Source organism: Frieseomelitta varia, unplaced genomic scaffold (genome assembly GCF_011392965.1).
Source record: "Frieseomelitta varia isolate USP_RPSP 00005682 unplaced genomic scaffold, Fvar_1.2 scaffold_208, whole genome shotgun sequence".
Taxonomy (NCBI): domain Eukaryota; kingdom Metazoa; phylum Arthropoda; class Insecta; order Hymenoptera; family Apidae; genus Frieseomelitta; species Frieseomelitta varia.
This window is the reverse complement of record NW_025109839.1, coordinates 35,492-58,068: the sequence shown is the minus strand read 5'-3', so window position 1 is coordinate 58,068 and position 22,577 is coordinate 35,492. Positions and strand designations below refer to the sequence as shown.

General features: G+C 37.9%; 2 protein-coding genes and 1 long non-coding RNA gene across 11 annotated transcripts; 1 reads left to right on the top strand and 2 right to left on the bottom strand.

The window, feature by feature from the left end:
• Positions 1 to 634: 634 nt before the first annotated feature.
• LOC122527100 lies at positions 635 to 22,206 on the bottom strand. 2 transcript variants are annotated; one of them, XM_043650975.1, is made up of 20 exons: positions 20,760 to 22,206; positions 19,149 to 19,259; positions 18,017 to 18,108; positions 17,550 to 17,645; positions 17,329 to 17,432; positions 8,011 to 8,075; positions 7,694 to 7,853; positions 7,475 to 7,617; positions 7,175 to 7,379; positions 6,941 to 7,102; positions 6,337 to 6,867; positions 6,087 to 6,262; positions 5,862 to 6,011; positions 5,491 to 5,788; positions 5,216 to 5,425; positions 4,998 to 5,148; positions 4,700 to 4,922; positions 3,698 to 3,827; positions 3,194 to 3,314; positions 635 to 2,182 (listed from the first exon to the last, which is right to left on the bottom strand). In XM_043650975.1, exons 1-20 carry the CDS (start codon positions 21,305 to 21,307, stop codon positions 1,467 to 1,469), a joined length of 4,392 nt encoding a protein of 1,463 aa, XP_043506910.1. In that variant the 5' UTR covers positions 21,308 to 22,206; the 3' UTR covers positions 635 to 1,466. The 2 variants fall into 2 exon arrangements, with proteins under 2 accessions (XP_043506910.1, XP_043506911.1); XM_043650976.1 differs by having other exon boundaries at positions 5,506 to 5,788; positions 20,760 to 22,205.
• Positions 8,166 to 9,676, bottom strand: LOC122527106. Its single transcript, XM_043650992.1, has 2 exons — positions 9,264 to 9,676; positions 8,166 to 9,017 (listed from the first exon to the last, which is right to left on the bottom strand). The coding sequence occupies exons 1-2, from the start codon at positions 9,311 to 9,313 to the stop codon at positions 8,684 to 8,686; spliced, it is 384 nt and encodes a 127-aa protein (XP_043506927.1). The 5' UTR covers positions 9,314 to 9,676; the 3' UTR covers positions 8,166 to 8,683.
• LOC122527107 lies at positions 9,803 to 17,783 on the top strand. Of its 8 annotated transcripts, none has more exons than XR_006306274.1 (6): positions 9,842 to 10,075; positions 12,426 to 12,664; positions 12,848 to 13,692; positions 14,872 to 15,487; positions 16,213 to 17,144; positions 17,249 to 17,783. It is a non-coding gene; the product is annotated as an uncharacterized LOC122527107 (long non-coding RNA). The 8 variants fall into 8 exon arrangements; XR_006306278.1 differs by having other exon boundaries at positions 12,426 to 13,692; positions 14,872 to 15,107; positions 15,185 to 15,487; XR_006306275.1 differs by having other exon boundaries at positions 12,426 to 13,692; positions 16,213 to 16,577; positions 16,899 to 17,144.
• Positions 22,207 to 22,577: the final 371 nt, after the last annotated feature.

The window sequence follows — 22,577 nt, the reverse complement described above, 5'->3', positions numbered from 1 at the left end:
TTCCTGATTTAGAAGCGTTTATCGCGGGACGTAACGCGAGGGTTTAGTTAAAAAAGAAAAAAAAAAAAAAAAAGAAAAATTCTCAGTGACGCATATTTCACTAAGCAAATGACTAACCATTACTAGCGGTAAAGAGACAAAACGGAAAGGAAACGATAAAAATAAAGTAACAAACTATTACCAGCAACATAAACTTTGATCTTAAGTATGTAAGTAGATTATATTGAGGTAAAAATTGAATGTATAGCTTTATAATTCAAATTATAAGAAAGAGTGGGGGGGAAAAAGAAAGAAGATGAAAGAAAGAAAAGGGAAAAGAGAAAGTGCGACAACTGAATCGTGAATATTATCGAAAAGGGCTGTACGATGACAGTGATAAATAAATACTATAACTCGGAATTCCACTGCCTAAAATTTGTTCTTCGTTCATTGAAATTTTTCAGTCGCTCCTGTCTTCCTGATCAGTTTCAATCTGTTTGCTTTCCTAACACACGCGAGCTCTTACATATTCAAATTTACATTGACAAAGGGAGGGGGAGAAAAAAAAAAAAACAGAATGGAAGTGCGAAGGAGAAAGCTTATTTCTTGCAAGAGTTCATGTATCGGAAAGAAGAACACGAGATGTAAACATATCTTTAATATAAAACACTTTTTTAATGGATGGAGTGTAATCGAGAAAACGTCCTTACAAAGAGTAATTCACTTTTGCGAATGATATCTTTTTCTACAGAGACTATACGTCTGACAGAGGTGAGACAGAGTATAAACAGTTTTATAAAATGGAGAGAAACGGGGGAGGGACAGACTGTATCTTCCAAGTCTTGTTTTCGTTTAACACATTGCAAGTGTAATGTAATATCCTTATAACGTTGAATCTTTGTTACAGATTAAAAAAAAAAAAAAAAAAAAACATTAAAGTTAAACATTATACATGATAATAATAACGATAATAATAATCTTCTTTTCTAAAAAACGTACCGTTGTTTTTACTTTTTATTCGTTTGAATTTGCATGTCTGCTCGAATGCTGCATGTCACAGCCCAAACTGTTTTCCACTTCTACTCTCTGCGTGGATTTAGATGTTAGACGACAGTTTCACTCAAATGAGAGAGATTGACTTTTGCATTTAGTTTAGTTAAATTAGCGCTGCTCAGTCGTGCATTCCTTCCCTTTCTCTGCGCGTTCTTCCAAACATATAGCTCTCGCACATTCATCGTTTCTACATTATAATAACAAAAATTTATTCTGAACAGCACTGTGCTACAACTGCTGTGCTCGGGCCAGTTCGATTCCCTTCAAACAATTCTTACTTATTTCTCCTAAGGACATCATTAAGTACCGTGTATTAAATATGTAAATGAACTTAACGTTAAACATTTATGGCGAGAGAGGTGTGCCATATTCCCACATCTTGAACTGCGAGGAAATCAATCTCCTTCAGATCGTTTCGTTTCCTTTCTAAAAATTTACGTCCCATCCGTGGAGTGGGTACGATTCAACAGATAGTCGAGATCGTGCGCGATACGATCCAGCATACCACTCGCAGTGGCCTCGCAATTTGTGATCACGATCTCCGGCGCCTTCTCCTCCCCGTCCGGTTGTTTACGCTCCGTAGTGTTGGCGATGTCGGGGATGACGTTCACGTGTTCCCTGCTCTTCAGTTCCGTCGCCGACAGCAGCTCGACGTCGTTCTTCACGGCCAGCGTCACGTCCGGCATCCCGCTCAGCCGCGACTCAACGTCCGCGCTGCACAGAACCTTCGCCGAGCTCTCCGGCGACGGATTGTGCGCGACGAAGATCTGCCCCTGCGACTCCCTGTATTTACCGAATTCGCGGAAGCCGCAGCACTCGTTGCCGCTGTAGCTCTCGTTCACGCAGTGCAACGGAGGCCGCGGCGAGAACACGCTGTCGAACACGACCGCTTCCTGGTACTTTCGCGGGCTGGTGCTGTAGTTCTCCAGATTTATGTCGTCTGTGTGATCGATCCGGATCTCCGGCAGGAATCTGCCGGCGACTGGGACGGAGGTGTTGGTGTACGAGGACGAGGACTCGTTCACGAACTCGCGCATGTCTATGCTGCCAGCTGCGATCCCCCGTGCCTCCAGGTACGGCTCACCGATGCTCAACGACGACGACGGCGGGGCTGTGTCGTTCTCCACCTCGGCGCCGCTCTTTGAACACACTGAAAAGTGACGAGAAGGTAAATTTCTTTTATTATTTATTACCTGTTATTTACACACGTATATTATAATAAATGTATTTTATATATTAATTATATTGATATTATAGCACAGTACACAGTTATAATATGTTTTATATATTAATTATATTAATATTATAGCACAGTACACAGTTATAATATATTTTATATATTAATTATATTAATATAATTAAATTAATTATAGCACAGTACACAGTTATAATATATTTTATATATTAATTTTATAGCACAGTACACAGTTATAATATGTTTTATATATTAATTATATTATAGCACAGTTATGTGTTATATATATGTATGTAATATATATTATTATAAGTATTATATATACAGTACGTGCCATACAATTATGTTGTGTATTAATATATATTACAATACAATTATGTGATATACATTAATTATATATATAGGGTGGACCAAAAGTTTCTTCCCACCAATTTTTTTTTTTTAAATGAAACATCAAAATACAAGAAGAAACTAATCTTATTAATTTCAAATTAAATTTAAGTTCAAATATGATTTTTTTTCTATTGTGTTTTAAAAATTATTTCTATCAAATAATTGCTGGAACACTCAAACAGCAAATGTGTGCTCTTTTTTTTTTAGTGGGAAGTGATTTTTGGCCCATCCTATATAATTATATATATATGATATAACAAAGTATACATATAATATATATTAATTATGTATTAATTTTAAATATGTAATTGTATAGGGTGGCCACTGAAAAACTGAAGAGTTATCATAACTTGTTCATTCCCAATCTTTTTTATTTTCTTTTTCTATTTCAGAAAAAAATCCATTAATTATATTTCCAAATAAAAGAATAAAAAATTTAAAAAAACGTGTGTTTATAAAAGTCTGTGTTATTTCTGTTTTATATCAGTGACCACCCTATATATACATACATATGATATATGCGCATAATAATGTATATTTATAAGGTATCTGTAAAATTCTCACAAAACATACCTTTGATCGGCTCGGACGTTATGTCCTCTTCTGTATCCTGTTTCCACTTCAGTTTTCTCAAGATCACGTCGACGGTAGTTAACTCGCCGTTCACGATGTAGACTATCATTATAATGAAGCCCTAAATTTGCGCAAGTTAGATCGTTAGACTAAAATAAATAAATAATTTTAGTAAAAAATAAAAAATTTATTTATTTAAAATATATATTAAATATTAATTTAATAAATTCATAAATATTTTAGTAAATATAATTATTACATAAAATAATATATTTTATTTATAATAATTTATATATATATATACACATACTTATAATAAGTAGTATTTTTATTTTTTATTCTATTTTCAAAATATTATAAAATAGTATATGTATATGTATATATATATTAATTATTTAATAATAATTAATTTATATGTATATATATATTAATTAATTATTTAATAATAATTAGATTTAGATTAGGTTAGATTTTCGATCGTCTCGACTTATTGGTTAAGCTTACCAAGGCGGATGAAAGGGAGGCGAATATGTAGTGAAAGATGATGGAAGTGTAATTTATGTAGAAGATAGAGGAGGCTTCCACCGCGAGGATACCGCAGATAACTACGGCAGATCGATGAAGCGTACGCAGCCTGAAGAAAAAGAGGAGAATTTAGATTCTTATTGGCGGTCTTTCGATCATTAATTAATTTTTTAACCTTTTTTCGATTTGACTTCATTTTTGGCCAATGTGCCTCCGTTTAATCGCGAATACTAGCCAGTGAACGGGCCAACTATAACGCGAACTAGACCCAATCGAATAAATAGCATAATAACAGTTAAATTTTGCAATAAATTTCTGGGAAGAAATTTATAAAATTGTTTAATAATACCATTTTGTAGGAAATATTTCAAAACAGGGATAAACACATAAACCTACGTCTCGAATTTTACAACCAACAGTGACTTTCATCAGTCGTTTGTCATTTTTGGAACAAACAACGCATTTACTTAATTACTATTCGGTACTACGAATCGAAGAGAAATGCAGTCAGCCCAAGAGGAATTTCTATCTGAAGACTTGGTAATAATTTTAACAAAATTGTCTTTGCCATACTTTTATAAAATTTGTCTTATGAACGTTAGGTGAAAGTTGGCGATTGAAATGTCTTTCTTTGTTTTCTATTTAGACAAATAATATGAATTCCAAACTGACACATCTAACGTATGAAAGAGAAAATCTTTTTGTACTAAACTATTTGATGGTTTCCCTTGTAGATTTAATACCGCTTGTGACTAGCAGCCACTTTGCCACCAACCAACTGCTCCTATCGAATAATTATAGTCTGGTATACATGCTGGTTTGTGTATTATTTCTCGAATTTGGAAATTCCTCTTGTTGGTGTTAACAGAGCTATGCTCAAGTGAATTGATGCGAGTTCTTTATGGGGTTAGTTCACAGCAAGTGTTCAACGATGGACGACTATAACTGTCCGTTAATCGTATACGATTCTGTCGACCATACCTAGCCTCTATCACTTCTTTTTTCATAACGTTCTCCTCGACAAGAGCGTGAGTCTTGTGCAGGATCCCCAGATATAATAACACAAATGTAAAGAACATCATCGACGAGCAAGTAACGAAGATATTGTAAACTCCACTGCCAAATATCAACCACCACGACTTGTGTCTCCAACCGACGCTCTTGTGTGCGAGTTCGGTACTTAAAACGGCCAAGACAGGGCCACCTGTATTAAGTAAAATCTATATTAATAAAAATCTATATCAAGTTCTAATTGGTTTCTTAGTACGATTTTTCGAACCAGTGACCACTGCAATAATGGTAGGTTGAAAATGTTGACCAGGTCGGCCTTGAGTCAGACCTTCGAGGATGATGAGAGCCTCTGATATCGGCGCTGACATACCAATCAAAAGGAAAGCCTCCAGAGCTATCGCTACAATCGCGTACGAACTCTGGAACAAAATAATTGTGATGAAAGGGCTCGTGAGAGCAATGTTGTCATTTCAACGTGCACTTTACCTCTGGCAGATAATTGTGCACCGCGTAAGTGAAAGTAGCCATCGCTCCGACCAAAGCACCGCAGCACTGAAGTTTCAGGAAGTTCAGCCAACTGCGATTCTTCCACCAAAAGGTGCCGAGGATCAAGGAAGATATGAGACACTGCGCCAAACAGCTGCCACATCCAAATATCACGATGAACGTGGTCTGTTCCCTTTTTGCGAATACTACCTGAATCGAGCAGTTCTCGCTGAATGATCTATTGACACACAATCTAAAAAAAATATATATTTTACCTCGCCTGAACTCACTTTTACAGCGCGTGCTGTTAGGAAAACCGCAAACGTTCCAGCGCTGGGGCAGAGGCAATGTGTCACGGCGTCGCCTGGAGAGGTGTTGGCGATGCAACTGTTGAGATCCCAGGAACCTGTAGCATCCATCAGACCACACGAGACGTTCCACGAACTCGACTGATTCTCCACGTGTTTCAACTGCAGGTCCACCCAGATTTTATTGTGTTTGTCCGAGCTGAAGGCAGGCACAGCCACCGTGACCACTCGAGAGTTGATGCGGAACTCCAGATCTGTGCCATCACTGACCACCACAACAAGCAAGATAATTATACAAAAATTGAACATGTGATTGAAGCACTGGAATGATCACATACTCGAGTTCCTTGACGTATGTGGCTGGAAGAAAATGAGACATATTTTTGTAAACGATCACTATCCCGTGAAGGGTGTTGTTGGACTTTATTCCATGCTGCCTTTTTTTCCACAGTCGTACTGTTGTCTTGTCGTCGTACCAACTTGGATACCTACAAACGACAATAGTGGAATAAATGATATAATCGTCCAAAAGAGATGAATACTATTTGACAAACGTTAATTACGTGGACTCGTCCATGGGGATTCGAAGAGAATGGGTAATACTATCTCCGTTGTGTTGTTGCAACTCTTGAATGTCTACCACCAAGGAGGAAAGAGACAAATGTTTCTGAGGATGAGTGACCACCTTGGACCAGTGCATCAGGCTACGTTGGGTGATTTGAAGGAGCAACAGAACTTTCTGAAAGTTACAAGCTCCATGTATTTTCATTTTACCAATTAAATTTTCTTTTGGTCATAAATCATCTTTCATACCTGCTGGCTCAAGATCGAACTTTCGTCGTTCAGTACTCGATTGATTATCTGTATCAAAGCCTCCGTCGAGACGTGTAAATCAGAGGGGTCGATGGTACGCTGATAACGCTCTATTCCCGCCAAGATACTCAGAATACGATCACCCTCGCCAGGATAGAGAGACAAGCTACGCGACTGCAGAATCTTCCAGAAGGTGAATATCGTCTCAGAACCAGTTGTGTTCTGATATCCCAACGTCAGGCTTTTGAACTTGTTGTAACGGGAGACTAGTGGCTCGTACAAGCAGGAAGAAAAGTCAGGAGTCTGCCACTCGGGGGTAGTGGCATCTTTCATCGAGCACAGTCTGGACACTTTCTTGCCTACAAAGTGTTGAGGGCACTCCAACAGTGCCTCGGATCCTGGGGCTGTGTCTGGCCAAGTCAAGCTCCAAGACTTGCCCCTCGAGCAGATTGGTATCAATGTTCGATTCACAATCTCCACGCGAACGGACATGGATTTGTCCGCCACGTTGCAGGTATATATCGCAGATTTCTGCAAAATTTTCATACAACAAATAAGTGAGAAATTTTATGGATTGAATTTACTTCTCTGCTTGATCAAATACCTGCGCATTTGTAATCTTTAATATGCTTCCAGTAGGAAACAAATCTTCCCAGACCTCGCTGCCGAGTTCCAGCTTCAGCAGGGCTTTGTTTTTTGTCCAGCCGAATCCAATTCCAATGTTTGGGACGTTTGGTGTCATGCATGTTAACTGTATGTTGGTTCCCTGAAGAGAAGACCGACTTAGAGAGACAGTCACTTAAAATTGTTAAAAGCTCTTGCAAACTATCTAGATCACCTTGTCTATGGTGGCACTCATTGGCATCACCTTTACGTCTGGCTCATCTTTCACGTCTACGTAAATGCTCTTACATTGCTGCACGCCCCAGTCGACTATCTGGCAAGTGTATTGGCCGGCATCGAGTAAAGTTGCTCTCTCGACGGTTAGTATCGACGTGTGCAGATCAGAACCATCGTTGGGAAGATGTTTGTACCAGATTTTCCTAAACAGAACAAAATGTTTAATCTGTCAGTTTGTGTTTTTTCCTTTTGTTTACAATATATCATAAGTAATTTCGTTTTTTTTTTTTTTCCCCACCTGGTGGCCTTGTTCGTGTTCACCAGCATGCTGTCCTTGTACCAAGTGAAGTTTATGCTGTAACTGCCCTGTGCAGCGCAGGACAGAGTAAACTGATCACCCGGATGAATCTCGTGCTCGTTCCCTTGATTCAGCCGGAGACTCTGAGAAGAAACGCCGAGATGAAAAGTCAAGTCTACACTTCTGAAAAAGTCCACCTGTTGTGTGTGTGTGTGTTACCTGCAATTTGAGCGCGGGCTTTTGCTGGAAGGTGAAGTGAGTTGACTCGAGGGAGATCTCGCTGAGCCGTCGCCGTTGAACCAACTTGTTCAAAGACTCCCGAATTTTGTCTCCGTCCTCGGAGTTTCCAAAAAAGTGGAAAGTGACTTCCGACGTTGGCCTGTGTAACGAACGTTAAGTAAAGCAGGTGAGAAAAGCAAACTGTGAGAAGTTGTTTTTAATGATCTCTATTTTAACACGTGTCTTTTTCTTAGATTTCATACTTTCTCTTTCTCTTTCGATTGAGAGCCTCTTTATTGTTTAATGTACCTACTCACGTCACGCTCAGGATTTGTAGATCCTCCATGGAAGAGATATTAGAGTTCTTCAAATACTTTGTCAGCTACGAAGAAGTTAGAACGTTAGTGTTAAAAGACCGATTATCGCATGGAGAGGGTCGTGGTGCAGGAATAAATAAATAAAGAAACAATCGTTAGATAACGTCTGCATATATTGTTACAAAATAATCATCGGAATCACAACGAATGCGTTTCTTCGAAATCCATTACAAGACAATTATACAAAATAATTATGTTCCATCTTTCATCTTTGTGTGTTCCTAAATTCAACAATTACGTTACAATAAGGCTGTGCGCGTGTGCAGATACTTCCTCGCTTCGAATAACGAATTTCACGATTAAATTGCGATCGAGAGATCTACGCAAAGAAGCTTATCTCTAAGAGCCACGTTATCCGTTAGCCACTATCTCGTCTCGTTATCGATGGCGTTCCATTCGACTCCGAGCGTTAAGGTTGCAAGTCATATAACGCACGAACGCGAAAAAGTCGACCAACGTGTATTCCTTCTATTTTTGTGCTCGAAGGCCGAAGACGCTCTCTCTCCTTCTATCACCCGCCCTACGACGACCCTCCTCGACTGTGTCCAGAGTCGCGTGACGGTGTGCAGTCCAAAAAAAACTCGGTTCTTCGAAATCAGCCAGTCTGACAAATTCACTCCGGGGGGTCTAAAAAATACGGGTCGTCGTCGTTGGAAATGAGGACGCAGGAGAGATCGACGCTGCCGGGGCACAGGTGGTCCCGTATCCTCTCTCTGGACACTCTCAACACCTTGATACCCGTCTCGCGGCAGTACGCCTCGAGTAAAATCATCTGCAGGTGACTGGCAGAATCCATGTCGGCGTCGAACGGCACGAGGCAGACGACACCTTGGCTGTTGTCGCATTGTTTGGATGCCAGGGCACGCAACGTCGGCAGCATGCCGCATGTGATCGTGCCCCTCGGGCAGCCGGACATCTCTTTCTGCCCGGTCCACGATAGACTGCCACTAGAAAGTCAATCGAGATCAGCCTTCCTGGATCGAAACTTTATTCACTAGTCAAATGTTTCACTCGCGACGCAGAGAAAATTTGCAACGAGAGGTTTCAAATAGATGTGTCATTTCGACGCGACGAAAATTCAGGAAGTTAGCCAACTTTTTCAATTTGATAAAAAGTTGCAATGCATTCTGCTGCGACGCATTAATCGCGAGACTATCTAGTCACGCTGTGAAAGATGAAAGTGTTTGTATTACCTGTCGGTCATCGTAGCTGATGCGTACTGCAGGCTCTGACAACGCGTCATATCCGTGGTTATCTGCTCTTGATTGCCTTTCGATCCGCTTTTCCCCGGCACGACTCGCTTGCACACTTCACTGAACGTTGGAATTTTTTCGTCTTTGATCGCCAGTTTACAACAGGCAACGACCACTTCAGCCAATCCGCCGGTTTCTTTCGATCGAGCCTTTGCTATCGATTTGGCAAGTTCACTAGAATAAGTTGCTGTAGGATCTCCTCCGACTCTGAACCTGTTCGTCGACGCACTCACTCTTGGTACAATCTTACGCAACAACAGCGAAAGACTTTCACGATCACTCTCTTGGGAGAGAAGTAACACGTACCAGCGCGAGGGAACTCCGTCGAGGTTCGAGCAACGAGTGACCTCGTCAGTCGACACGCGCCGCTTTTATAGAGGCGTTGTCCTCCCCCCTCTCCCTACCGAGACGCTCCTCGATCGTGCCATATATCCGCGGTTATTCCAGATAAACCGTATCGAGTTTGTGTACACAGGACGGGGCTCTCCATCCGCGAATTGGCCGCGAAAGCTTTTACCAAGAAATGAAAAAAAAAAAAAACTCGGGGAACCGAAACTTCGTGGTAACGAATTTATAATTCTTTCGCTGGGTTAACAAGCGGCAAGGGCAATTTCATGTCAATTAGTTGGTTAGTGTGCGCTTGCAATGCAAATTGAGGGGGAAAAACGTTACCAGTTTTCCCCGAATGATCAACTCGATCTTGTTACTTCGAGCTTGAAGAGCTTATTGTGTCGTCGAGTATAAAGTATAAGGTGGGCCAAAAAATTTTTTTATAATATAAAATTGGCAAAAGTTTTAGTTTTTTTTTCTTATACACTTTGATGTTTTATTAACCTCTTGCGCTAGTAATTGGTTCACGGACCATAACGAGTGACCAAGCCGTATAGCAATTCGTCTTCTTTTTGAATTCATCGGTATATCATTGGATAGAAATTACTAAGAAGTAATAGATTTATTATTTGTTACTGAAAACTGAGAAAATATTGCAATTTTGGGCCAAGTATTCTTCGACGTGCGTGGCGCGTCATTCCAGCGCAAGAGGTTAAAAAAGCTAGGAAAATTTTTGGCCCACCCTGTGTAATAGGCGTACGTTGGAAATTGCGACGATTTACATCGAAAGTAACTACGTTACAACGACTTAGTTTTAAGAAAACACGAACGTTCATTATCAATTTTCCTCGTATTCAATCTTCGAACTTACAGAGTTTATTGTATCGCCAAGTATAAAGTGGTCTGCACGAAAAAGTAACTAGTAAGTCAGTACAATTATTTAGCTGCGGATGCAAATTTGACTAGTCGTACCACGAACGATGTCTGGGTCAGGGGCTTTGTTTATGATCTCTGTCCCAACATCGCTTGTTTGTGTCGCACAAGCACAGAGATAAAAAGTCTGAAGGAATGTCAACTCGAGAACAAGCTCTAAACTGAGAATTAGAATGAGATGGAATTTCCTTATTACGCGCTAGTGCATAGTAGTGGCATAGTGGTCTCGTCGAGTGATTTTTCGTGCTTGAAGCGCCAGTCAAGATCAAACACCATCGACATATTTGAGTCGATGGCAAACCTAATGGATACCATGGAGAATTTGTTTGTTTAATAAGTTTCACATCCATTTTCCTGCGACAGGATTCCTCGGATCGATACCACGTGCTTCTATCAACAAACATGATGCAAACGGTTAGGTCTCGCATGTCTGATTTCGTCAGCCTTGCAATTGAACAGGTTCGCTGATAATCCAGGTGGAAATCTACTCGTGAAAATCACGGCCTTGGGCAATTACGGGACGTCGATATCTCACATCTGTTTCAACCTGCCCCTATTGTTATCGGATTTTCTCGCTTATACGCGTAATACTAATATTTTAATATAGTATTTTAATACTATTGTAATACTATTTTAGTGGTAAAGCTAATTTAATAGTATTTCAATGTAACACTATTTTAGTAGTATTTTGTTTGACACATTTGTTGAATATCTTTATATTTGTGATCTGAAGTTTTCCTTTCTTAAATTTTGTTGGATAGTATTTAAAAGATTCTAGTTTCTTTATGTACTGAAAATGAATATTCATGCAGCGTTCATTGTAATAATATTTGAATAGAATTTTGCTGTCTAACATACTTGTTGAATACTATCTTTAAATTTGTGATTTGTAGTTTTTAAATTTTGTCAGGTAGTATTCGAAAGATTTTAGTTTCTTTATACATTGGGAATAAATGTTTGTGCAGCGTTCATTGTAATATTATTTTAATAGAATTTTGTTGTTTAACACATTTGTAAAATACTATCTTTGCATTCTGTGATCTACTTTTTAAATTTTGTTCTTTAATAAGTATATCATATAAAATATAATTATATATTATATATATAATATATAATTATATATATTATAATAATAATATATAATTAAATATATCATAAAGATAGAATTTGTTGAAAATTTGCTATTTTTCTATTTGTGATCTGTTTTTTAAATTTTGTTAGATAGTGTTTCACATATTTTAACAGATTTCAGTTTGTTTGTGTATTGAAAACAAATGTTTATGTAGCGTTCAGTGTAATACTATTGCATGCACACTCTTTTTGTCTCATGTTGCTTCCATTTCTCTCTGACTTTTTTCGTGTAAAAACGGATATACTCTGCGAAAGGTGTACGCGCGTGCTAAAATTAAATCCGTTGCACGTAACGATTCTAATTTCAGTAAAGCTAGAAGATTGACGCTGGAACATTATGTAATCAACGTTGATTATGACGTTTCATAATGATCAATGGAAGATAAATCCCCTATTTTTGGCGACGGATTCACAGAGTTTTGCCTGCTTTAAATTTAAAAAAAAAAAAACGCTCGAAAGTCCTTAGACCTTTCTTTTCTTCGTCCTTGGCTCGATCGGTCAACCATCTCGGAAATACGCTTGCGCAATCGATCCACCGGGAATTCCAAATTTCACAGGCGAGCAACTGCCGATCGGAGAAAAGATCGATTCCGAGTAACCAGTCTAAACATAGCTCAGCAATTAACTATGCATCGCAGATCGATCGATACGATCTCGTTAGAATTTTATTTTATTCATTAATTTATTTATTTATTTTTTTCTATACAGGCCTTCATTCGATATTTTCGAGACGATGAACGAAGCAGTGATCTCCAATACCAATTTCGCAATTTTTTCGGGATGTTTCAAACTTACTTTGAAAAATGCTCGATTCAGTTAATTCAGAGATTTCGCCAATTGGAAGATTCTTGCAGCCACAATCGAGTAATGGTGCAATCGACGCCGTGACTATTGCAATCGAGGCTGCAACCTGGCGCCGAGTTCTTTAATACACGGAGGAGCGACAGGTTAATCTTATCAATTCTATGAAAAAAGAAAAAAAAAAAGAAAAGGAAGAAGAGCCAATATCTTTCGTTACGGTGGATAAGATCTTGCCGATACATTTTATCGCGTTATATTTACGAAACAATAAATTACAAAGGTACCAATAACAATAACTTTCTGATGAGAAACGATTTTTTCTGTTCAAGTCGCCGGAGGGAAGAAAAATCGCCGAGAAGGCTCCGAATAGTCAGTGTCGAAAAGCTCAACAAACCGGAAAGAGATTAGGTCAGAGATCCAGCTGTGGGATCTGGAATTTCAATCGTGAGCTGTAGCACGCACCGCGGGAAAGAATTTTGGAATTAAAGAGGACAGAGAAAAGAGTGCCATCCGAGACCTGTTTTGATCTATTAACAAGACTGGATACTCGCTGCATTTGCATTTGGACGAAGGAGAGAGAATTTTCTGCATCTTGGAGGAATATCTCGAATGTGGAGCTATTGATTGCCAATGTTACAATGTTACATGTACAACTAGATCTTAGTTGGTGATCAAGCCCAAACGAAAGCTTCCATTGAAACCAGAAAGGAGGATTTTAGTTAAAAGTTGAAAAGAGAGCAGAGAATTTTAATAACAAAGAGAATTAAAAATCTCTCTCTTTTAATTGTAATTTAAAAACGAAGAACGCCACGATAGAAGCGCGATATTGATTAATATTGTATATTTTCTGTCGAGTGCCGAGAGATATTTGATAACAAGGAGATAAAAAGGAGAATTGAAATTAATAAGTTCTTCGATATTCGAGGAAGAAGAAATAGATAGTATCGCTTCGACTTAGTGGAGAATTATCGTTATTATCGTTGTGAAATGTAGGGGAAAGGGAGACTGCTACACGGGGAAAGAACCGAGGGCATTGCGCCCGAATGAGTCAATGGGAATGCCGTAGAAAAGGAAAAAAATGAAAAACGAAAAGGGACGCTAATAGAATTGACGTCAAAAAGCAATGCACTTCGGACGCCAGGTTTCTTGAAGAATAATCGATACGAAGTTGCGGGTACATATTTGTATTATTAATAATAATCACGTATTATTAATAATAGCTATAAATAATTCGCGGTATAGATAGAAAATTCTGTTTGAGGAATATACGTTGACGAAGGAAGCGACTGACGCAAAGACGCAATCGTAAATAATGTAAAATAATTAACATAAACTATCTAAAACGACGTAAAATTCTTCCAATGAAATGAAAACTTTGAGGTCACTTAAATTTTCAGTTTCAATCTTTCCTCAATTTTTCTTCGAAACTTGACTTGAAAAAAATCAGTCGTTTGATTTAAAAAAAAAAAAAAAAAAAAGAATTTGCTTTTAAAAATCAATAACTTTTTATTTCAGAGTCGTAACTCGGTAACTTTAATGAATAAATTAAAACAATTTCCAAGAATGCCACGTTTTCCTTTAATTGCATTGGCGCGCTTCTCACGTGTCGTTTTTTCGAGAAAGCTAATCGATTAATAACACGTAATACGTTACCTACGTGAAATTTAACTCATTCCTTATCAATGAAAAATTTTCAATAATAATTTCAGTAGTATTCCATCGTTCGATGTGTTTAATCTGAGGTTTCATTAAATATCGAAAGGTTTGATTTTCATTTTGTAACCTAACCTAACATTTATGTTGCCTTGTGTGTGAAATTTAATTCAATTCATTTCAATATCAACATCAACATCAACGTCAACTCATTTCGTATCAATGAAAAATTTTTAATTTTGATAATTATTCAATCGTTTAATGTATTCAAACTAAGATTTTATTAAATACTGAGAAGTTTTATTTCCCTTTCGTAACAGCTAAAATATAACACTTAATAACTTAACACCTAACATTTACGTTACCTTGTGTGAAATTTAACTCAGTTCCTATCAATGAAATTTTCGTTAATAATTTTAATATCCACTTGTATTTTTAGTAGATATTAGTAGATATTTCAATCATTCAATGTATCTAAACTAAGCTAACTATTTTTATTCAATATTGATAGATTTCGTTTTCCTTTCGCAACGCCTGAATAACAATCGTAAACCTAACCTAATATTTACGTTGCCGTGTGTCGCACGTGAAACTCAACTCATTTTCTATCAATGAAATTTTCATTAATAATTTTAGTAGACATTCAATCGTATCCAATGTATTTATTAAATATCGAAATGTTTCATTTTCCTTTCCGTAGCGGAAATTAGAAATCTGAACTGCGTTCGAAGAAAGTCCTGGAATCTAGGTCAACTTGCACCGGTATTCCCCGTATCACGAGCGCGAGGGTATACCCCGTGTCTGGTTCTGCTCGTACGTCAGTGAAAAACCGATCATTTTTAGTTCTACGTCCGTTTGCATTCCAAGTCGTTCCCTCGAGCCAATCACGTCAATCGAACATTGACGACTTATTTATATTACGTTGCAATACAATATGTGCGTATTAAATGTTTACGTGTACGTAATTATGTAATTATTCTACATCAGAAATAATACGAGATGATACGTTTCAGATATTTCAGAAAATTGTATGGTATCTAGGGAGTTTGATCTAGAGATAACGTTGCAGAAACCTGCAAGTCACATTTCAATTTTTAAATCGAACCTTGTTTCTTTTATTGCATATCGAGACGTGTATAAAATATCTACTTATTCAATAGATACATATACTTTCATAAGCTGTTTATAAATTGTTATCTTCCAAAGAGTTTACGTGTCGTCAGCAATAGCGTTAGCCAATGAACGCCCTGAGTGAATATGTATTTCAAAATAATCCAACACTTGCAGAAACAATCACGTGTAGGCGTCTAAAACGGGTATACTATACGTATATTAAATTAAATTAACGTGCTGTCTTCATTAAATCGTCTCGTGCCGCTGCAAAGTCAGCTGTTACATCTTTCAATGTATCACACGTGTGTCAGAAACTATGTGAACTATGTGAACTTATAATCATATAAAGGGGTGTAATTTTCAGTTTATATATCTTCTGGTTATACATCTCTCACTTTAGAAATCATAGTTGTCAACGATAGATCAATGTTACATAGGGTGGACCAAAAGTTTCTTCTCACCTATTTTTTTTAATAAAACATCAAAATATAAGAAAAAACTAGTTTTATTAATTTTATTTATTTTAGTAGGAAGTGATTTTTGGCCCCTACATCTCGATAAAAATTTCTTTTATCTTATTCACAGCTCGCAGTTTAATAATCATTTTATCGACATGATTGACTTTAACGAAACTGATTATCGCTGTTAGATTAGCGAAAGCACCAATGGGACAGATCGATGGAAATTAATATTTGTTGTTTTATTACTACATATTACGTGATATCGTCTTATTCGAGGATTAGAACGTCTGGGAATTGTATGTACGATATGCTTTCGCTAGCGAAATCCATGTTAATATCTTCGATTATAAACTTATATATTTATATATATACCCACGGAAATTGATACGCCATTTCTTTTCCTCAAGATCATTCAACTTTTCTATTAAACAATTTTTCATCGGGCGTATAATTTAAAATTATTTCAGGTATGGAAGCTACGTGAATCACCCTGTACAACGTTACAGTATTTGTCACAGCCATGTGAATGCCGAAGTGTCCCATCGAAAATCTTTTCCTATATGAATTACCCCGAGAAGATTGCTAACGTTTTCATTTCACACGCTTTACGACGCAGAAGTCTACAGTTGGTATTTTAATACCGTGGCTCGAAGAACCGCACAACAATGGGACGAGAATTTATGTGGGAGATCTAGAAAGACACGGAAGATTTGAAGAGAGAAGATACGTCTCGATCGTTGCGAAACAGTTGCTCGAAAAAGGGAATCGCGGTTAGCAACAATAGCAACGCTGGTGAATTCTGCAGATAACAAAACGGACAATTATAATATAAGTAGGTGTGTCGAAACTCGTATTGATTTGACGAAACGTGCGCTTATTTTCGTGTGTACATGCTATAACAAGTAGTCACGTTTGCCTAGTTACGTCTATACTCGCTATGTATACTCGCGTACACGTATATTCGCTTGTCACAGGGTGTGCTCGATCGTAAACAAACCGCGGGTCCGATTTATGGCAGATGCCAAGAGGATTGCGAAACAGCGCGATAACGTGATCGTCGCGAACATTGTCTGCAGCGTGACTTGCACGCGTACGTTTTATCTTACGTACATCGTTTACTGTTTACACGATTTGTTTTTCTTTTTCTTTCAAGCAAAGATAAAAGACCGACTTTTATTTCCGGAAGATCACGGACTCATTGAGGCGAGCCATCAGGATAAAATTCACGAAGAGCGGAGAGATTTTTTTCTCCCAACGAACATTCAACAGAGAGAGAATGACGTCTCCGATTCGACTAAATTCAACAAATTCTATGGCATTTCTATACTATTTTCTAAACCACGGGTGGTCAATCGTGACGCAATGCGCCCCTAGCGGCGCGCAGACCAAGTTATTTAAAGTAAGACATTATTATTTATTAAAGTAAGTTGTTTTGTCTCTTTCTAATATTCTTCTTATACGTTTGCTATTTATAAACACGTTTTTGTTGTTAAAATAACTTAGCGGCGCATCGAAGCTCACTTGGGAGAGAAATTGGCACGTGGGGAAAGTTTGGCCTATTGAAGTTTTGAACTATCACTCACCTGTTTACCGACGTAGGACTCTAAGCTGCCGTGTTGCGCAATCAGGCCAGACCTTAGGGACGTCACGTTCGACAGTTTGATTCTGCACTCGTATCTCGACCGATCTGCAAAATTTCCACGGATTATTCACAGAGAGAAGGAAAACTTTCGGGAGTTTCATTTTCCCTGGGAAAATCCGAATCGGATTGGAAATCCGAAGGACGAGGCTATATATAACTTACTGTTATAGATCTTCGTGCCGTTTTTACACGCGCACGGTTGCTGTTCCCCCTTCTCGTCGTAAGGGCATTGTATTATGCAATTCTCGATGCCGCACTCTGCAAACAAGCATCTCGTGAGTCATCGAAATGTTGTCTGCGTAGTGAACGATCTCTCGAGTTTGTCGTTAAGCGTTTCAAACAAGTTAATTGATTCGCTGAGAATACCAATAAAAAAAAAAAAAAAAATACATAGTTACATAAAAAGAAACAAAATGTTGGTGACCTTGAGAAATATGAAAAAAAATGACAAAAATTTGAAAAAAATATTCTTACCAGTCATTGGCCTTTCGTGTTAAAATACTTTTTGTATCGTCACAATTCAGAAACATATTTAGATGGACCACCCATAGTACAGTATAGTGCAACTAATATAATTTGGAATTCTGGTATAAAGGGATCTATCGTATCGATATTGGGGCGAATCCTACCGCCATCCACGGTGTCCAGAAGGTGAATCTCACAGTGACGACCGACGTAACCGTTAGCGCATTTGCAGGTCATCGCCTCTGCTCCAATTTGCCTGGAACAGTTTGCAACGAAATTGTTCGTCACTTCAATTGTTCTATCACCTCGATAGACATTTGCAAAGAGAGAGAGAGGGGGCAGTTTTGTTTATGAAAGATCGAGCAGAGATTTGGTTCTTCAGTTTTTTTCAGAGATCGACGATAACTCATTGACTTTTGGTTCGGTTTTCAAGAAGAAAGTTAACCCTTTGTCTCTTCTGAGGGAAGATTAAGTTAACTTAAATCTAGCCAACAGCTTGAACTTTCTCTTTTTATAATTTGCTGATAATTATAATGAACGTATACATTTGGTATTGAATGTATAATGTATAATAGTATAATATATATACTATAAATTATAAAATATATAATAGTATAATATATATATTATAAATTATAAAATATATAATAGTATAATATTTGAACAGAGTGAAAGCTATAATATGAAAGATGAAGTAAGAAAAACAAAAGAATTTCAAAAGAAGAAATTTCTGAAGGCAGTCCTGAGTCAATTGACACTCAATGATTTACATAATTTGGTATAATCCGCAATAAACTAAATAAGGCTTCTTATTGCTTTTTATGAAAGTTTAAAAAATGATGGAGGATATTATTTTTCCAGAGATTGAAACTATGCATCATTAACTCTTATATATTATATTTGTTCTTATAGTATAATATAGTATATTATATATTATACTAACATAATATATTATACTAGCAAATCCGCAATAAATTTAAACGATATCACAAAAAAATGATAATTAACAAAATTTCATGTTAAATACCATTTGAATGATTATCTCCAACTTTGTATCATATTATTTAAAATGATGCCTCGTAAAGAAATTGTAGATAATACAAAAGAAATTTATCGAGGTCAAAGGGTTAAAAGAGCGAGTTTACGCCGATGGACGATGGAAGCTGCGTTTCATGGAAACTGCTTTTAGCCAATGGTCTGCAAACATCTCTTTGCTATTGGTTAAAAATTTCATCGATCCCGAATATATTTTAGGTTAGATCTGCGACGATGAGTTTACGTGAACGATCTTCGTACTTGCAGATGCCTTCGTTCTGGCAGACAGGGTTTCTCCTGTCGTCGAAGCAGAGTGGCCCTTTGTTGCAATTCCTGCCGCTGAAACCCTCGAAGCAGTCGCACCAGAAGCTCCTGCGTGCAAATAACAGACAGATTCTATTATTTATATAACAGACACGCTATTTATATAGCAAACACAGCGATCCAGGAATAGAGGGTAAATTGATGATGATACGGGTTTCATTAATGATTCATGAGCTGATACGATATCGCACGATGCCATCCTACCGCTTTGTTTGTCTTTTCGCTAGGAACTTTCCGAAATTATTCCACGCGACAAACGACCTCGAGCAGGAAAAAGCTCCCACGGTTTTTTCCATTTATTTTACACGTTGACTTCTATTTTTGACACTCACCCTGGAAACGGATGGATTGGAAGTTATCTTGTGATAATTTGTTTCTTTTCGACTGATTCGAGTACGCGTTTCACTTTCAAAGAGAAATCCATATGAAATTCATATAAAAGCGCTTGTTGCAGCTTGCATGAGAGCAAACGAGGCGATAATCCCAGCGAATGACAACACGGATTAATTAGGTTTCAGAGCGGATCCTGTTTACCGTAGGATTAATACGCGTTTAATAACGACCAAGAGGCGGATACAATGGTCTTTGAAAGCAAACTGCAGAGTGATATCCTTTGCTATGAACGTCTAGCAAGAAATATAAACGACAAATATTAAAAAATTAAGGAATACATTGTATACGTAAGAAATAATGGACAATCTTTGTTCATCTATTGTTCTTAAATGTTCTTAAATGTTAGGTAATTTATCTAAACAGTAAAAATATCATTTGAACAAGACAATAACATACTACAAATTATATATACTACAAGTTATGTGATAAACAACTTGTGACCCTTCTAAAAAGTTCATTGGTAAAGTTTTTAAGTAATTTAAGCAGCAAAATATCATTTTAACAAGACAATAACATACTACAAATTATATATACTACAAGTTATGTGATAAATAATTTGTGACCCTTCTAAAAAGTTCATTAGTAAAGCTTTTAAGTAATTTATCTAAACAGTAAAATATCATTTGAACAAGACAATAACATACTACAAATTATATATACTATAAGTTATGTGATAAATAACTGATCCTTCTAAAAAGTTTATCTTAAGTCTTAAGTAATTCATCTAAGCAATAAAATATCATTTTAACAAAACAATAACATACTACAAACTATATATACTACAAGTTATATAAATAAAAATGACTTATGTTATATTTGTATAGTTATACAAATAACTTATCACCCTTCTAAAAAGTTCATCTTAAATCTCAAGCAATGAAATACCATTTTAACAAAACAATAACATACTACAAACTATATATACTACAAGTTATATAAATACAAGTGACTTATGTTATATTTGTATAGTTATACAAATAACTTATCACCCTTCTAAAAAGTTCATCTTAAATCTCAAGCAATGAAATACCATTTTAACAAACCAATAACGTACTACAAACTATATATATACCACAAGTTGTGTGACAAATAAAGTGACTAGACACTATTCTAATAAATAAAGCTGAGGGTAAGGCGAAAAGTCAAAGTGCTCACTCGTAATCCCCCGACATGAAGCAGTTCCCGGTGTAGGAGCAACGTTGGACGGAACAGGAATCCGGGTTTGGCACGTCCTCGGTCATCTGATACGTGATATTGAACCCGTACACGTCCAGCAAATCGTTCAGGACCCGCACGTGATTCCCTTCGAGTTGATCGAGCTCGAACTCGATGACCAGGAATGGCCTGAACGTTCTGAACAGCTTGTACTCGAACACATTGCCCTCGGTGATCTCTTTTATCAGCGTCGCGCCGAAGTTCATACTCTCCGACTCGTAGTACGCGTACTCGGTGAAACGAAGCCCTTTGTACACGTACACCTGTGTCAAGTAGACGACGATGGAGCTGTTGCTCGCTGAAATGTCGGAGACATCGATCACCCAGCGGCACTTGATCGGCACCGTGAAAGCCCGGGGGAAGTTCGGGGTTTGGATCACCCCTCTTGGCGTCGTCAGCCGGCTACTGCACGACACCTCGCTCCCTGTCGAACCTCTGAGCAAGGTTAAGTGAAACAGAAGGGAAACGCCGATCACCGTGAATCTCATCGTCTCGAGAAAAAAAAAGGATCTCACTGGATTTTTGTTTTCACTGTGAAAAATTCCTGTCTTGGCGATTTGTCACATTTTTCTAACCTCGGCGTTCAAACTTTCTACGCTCAGTATGTACACACGCGGCGATACTTGCGAAAGTTTATTGTTATTCTAAAACCAAGTTGTTTGTAAAGTTTGTTGCGATTAATCGACGAGTATTCCTGATTGTATGATTAAAACAAGGAAGACATTTACCACGTAAACAACGTACTTCCGGGGAATGCAAAGAGCCCAAGTATTCTTCATTAGTGTTCCAAATGCACTCGTTCCTTATTCGATCGTGCAGTCACGCACTCGCGTTTCAGTTTCGTGCCAACGTTCGAGAATTGTCCTCGCTCTCGCGCCGTGTACGCATCGTTCGCTGGCCGTGTCCATGAATTCAAAGGGCATGATATTACAATGATTCACTGCACGAAACAATCTAGATGAAGACGCGTAGAATTTGTACGTAGGATTTCAGAGTAATTGCACGATACGGAAGGTGGTGTAGGAGGGGGTGAGCTCGAAGGACATCGACATATCCCAATCGATCTTATCAGCTTTCTCCGGGGCGATTGCCAATCGGGGCGAGAAGTCTGCCGACAGTCGAGAGTGTTATCGCGAACGTACGAACCCGCGATCTGCCGGGCAGCTGGGCGTTAGCCTCTTCCGCACAACTGATCTCTCCACGCGCACCCTCAGTCCATCCCTCGTTCAACCATACTCCCGGTACAGTTCCGTGGGGGATGCTGACACATCTCTGACGAACGTTAGAAAAAGTCCCGTATCGACGAATCGTATCGATTTGACTTGATCGCAGAAAGTAAAAGCACAGTTCATGTTTTTCGAGGATCGTTTGGATCGATTGATTTTTTTCAGGATGTGCGAGCAAGCACGTTTCCGGGGGGGAGGAAAAGTAGCACGATTACATTCATAAGAAATACAAAAATACCGATGGATGTGAGTATGTGAGATATTTTAGAAAATATATTGGTGATTACTTTCGTGCGATATTTGATGCCACATCTCTGTGTAACGTGCTCGCAATGAGGTGAATGAAAAACGAGATGAGAGTGGATGACTGTAATGCTGATTTAAATGGAAGACAGTACGCGTTCCTTGGTTGAAGGACTTGCAAGGTCTCGGTTTGAAATAAAAAGAGAGAAGAACAGAAAAAGATACAAAGTTAACGTCAGTGATTATTTCATATAAACTATGATACTTATATATATATATATACACATAT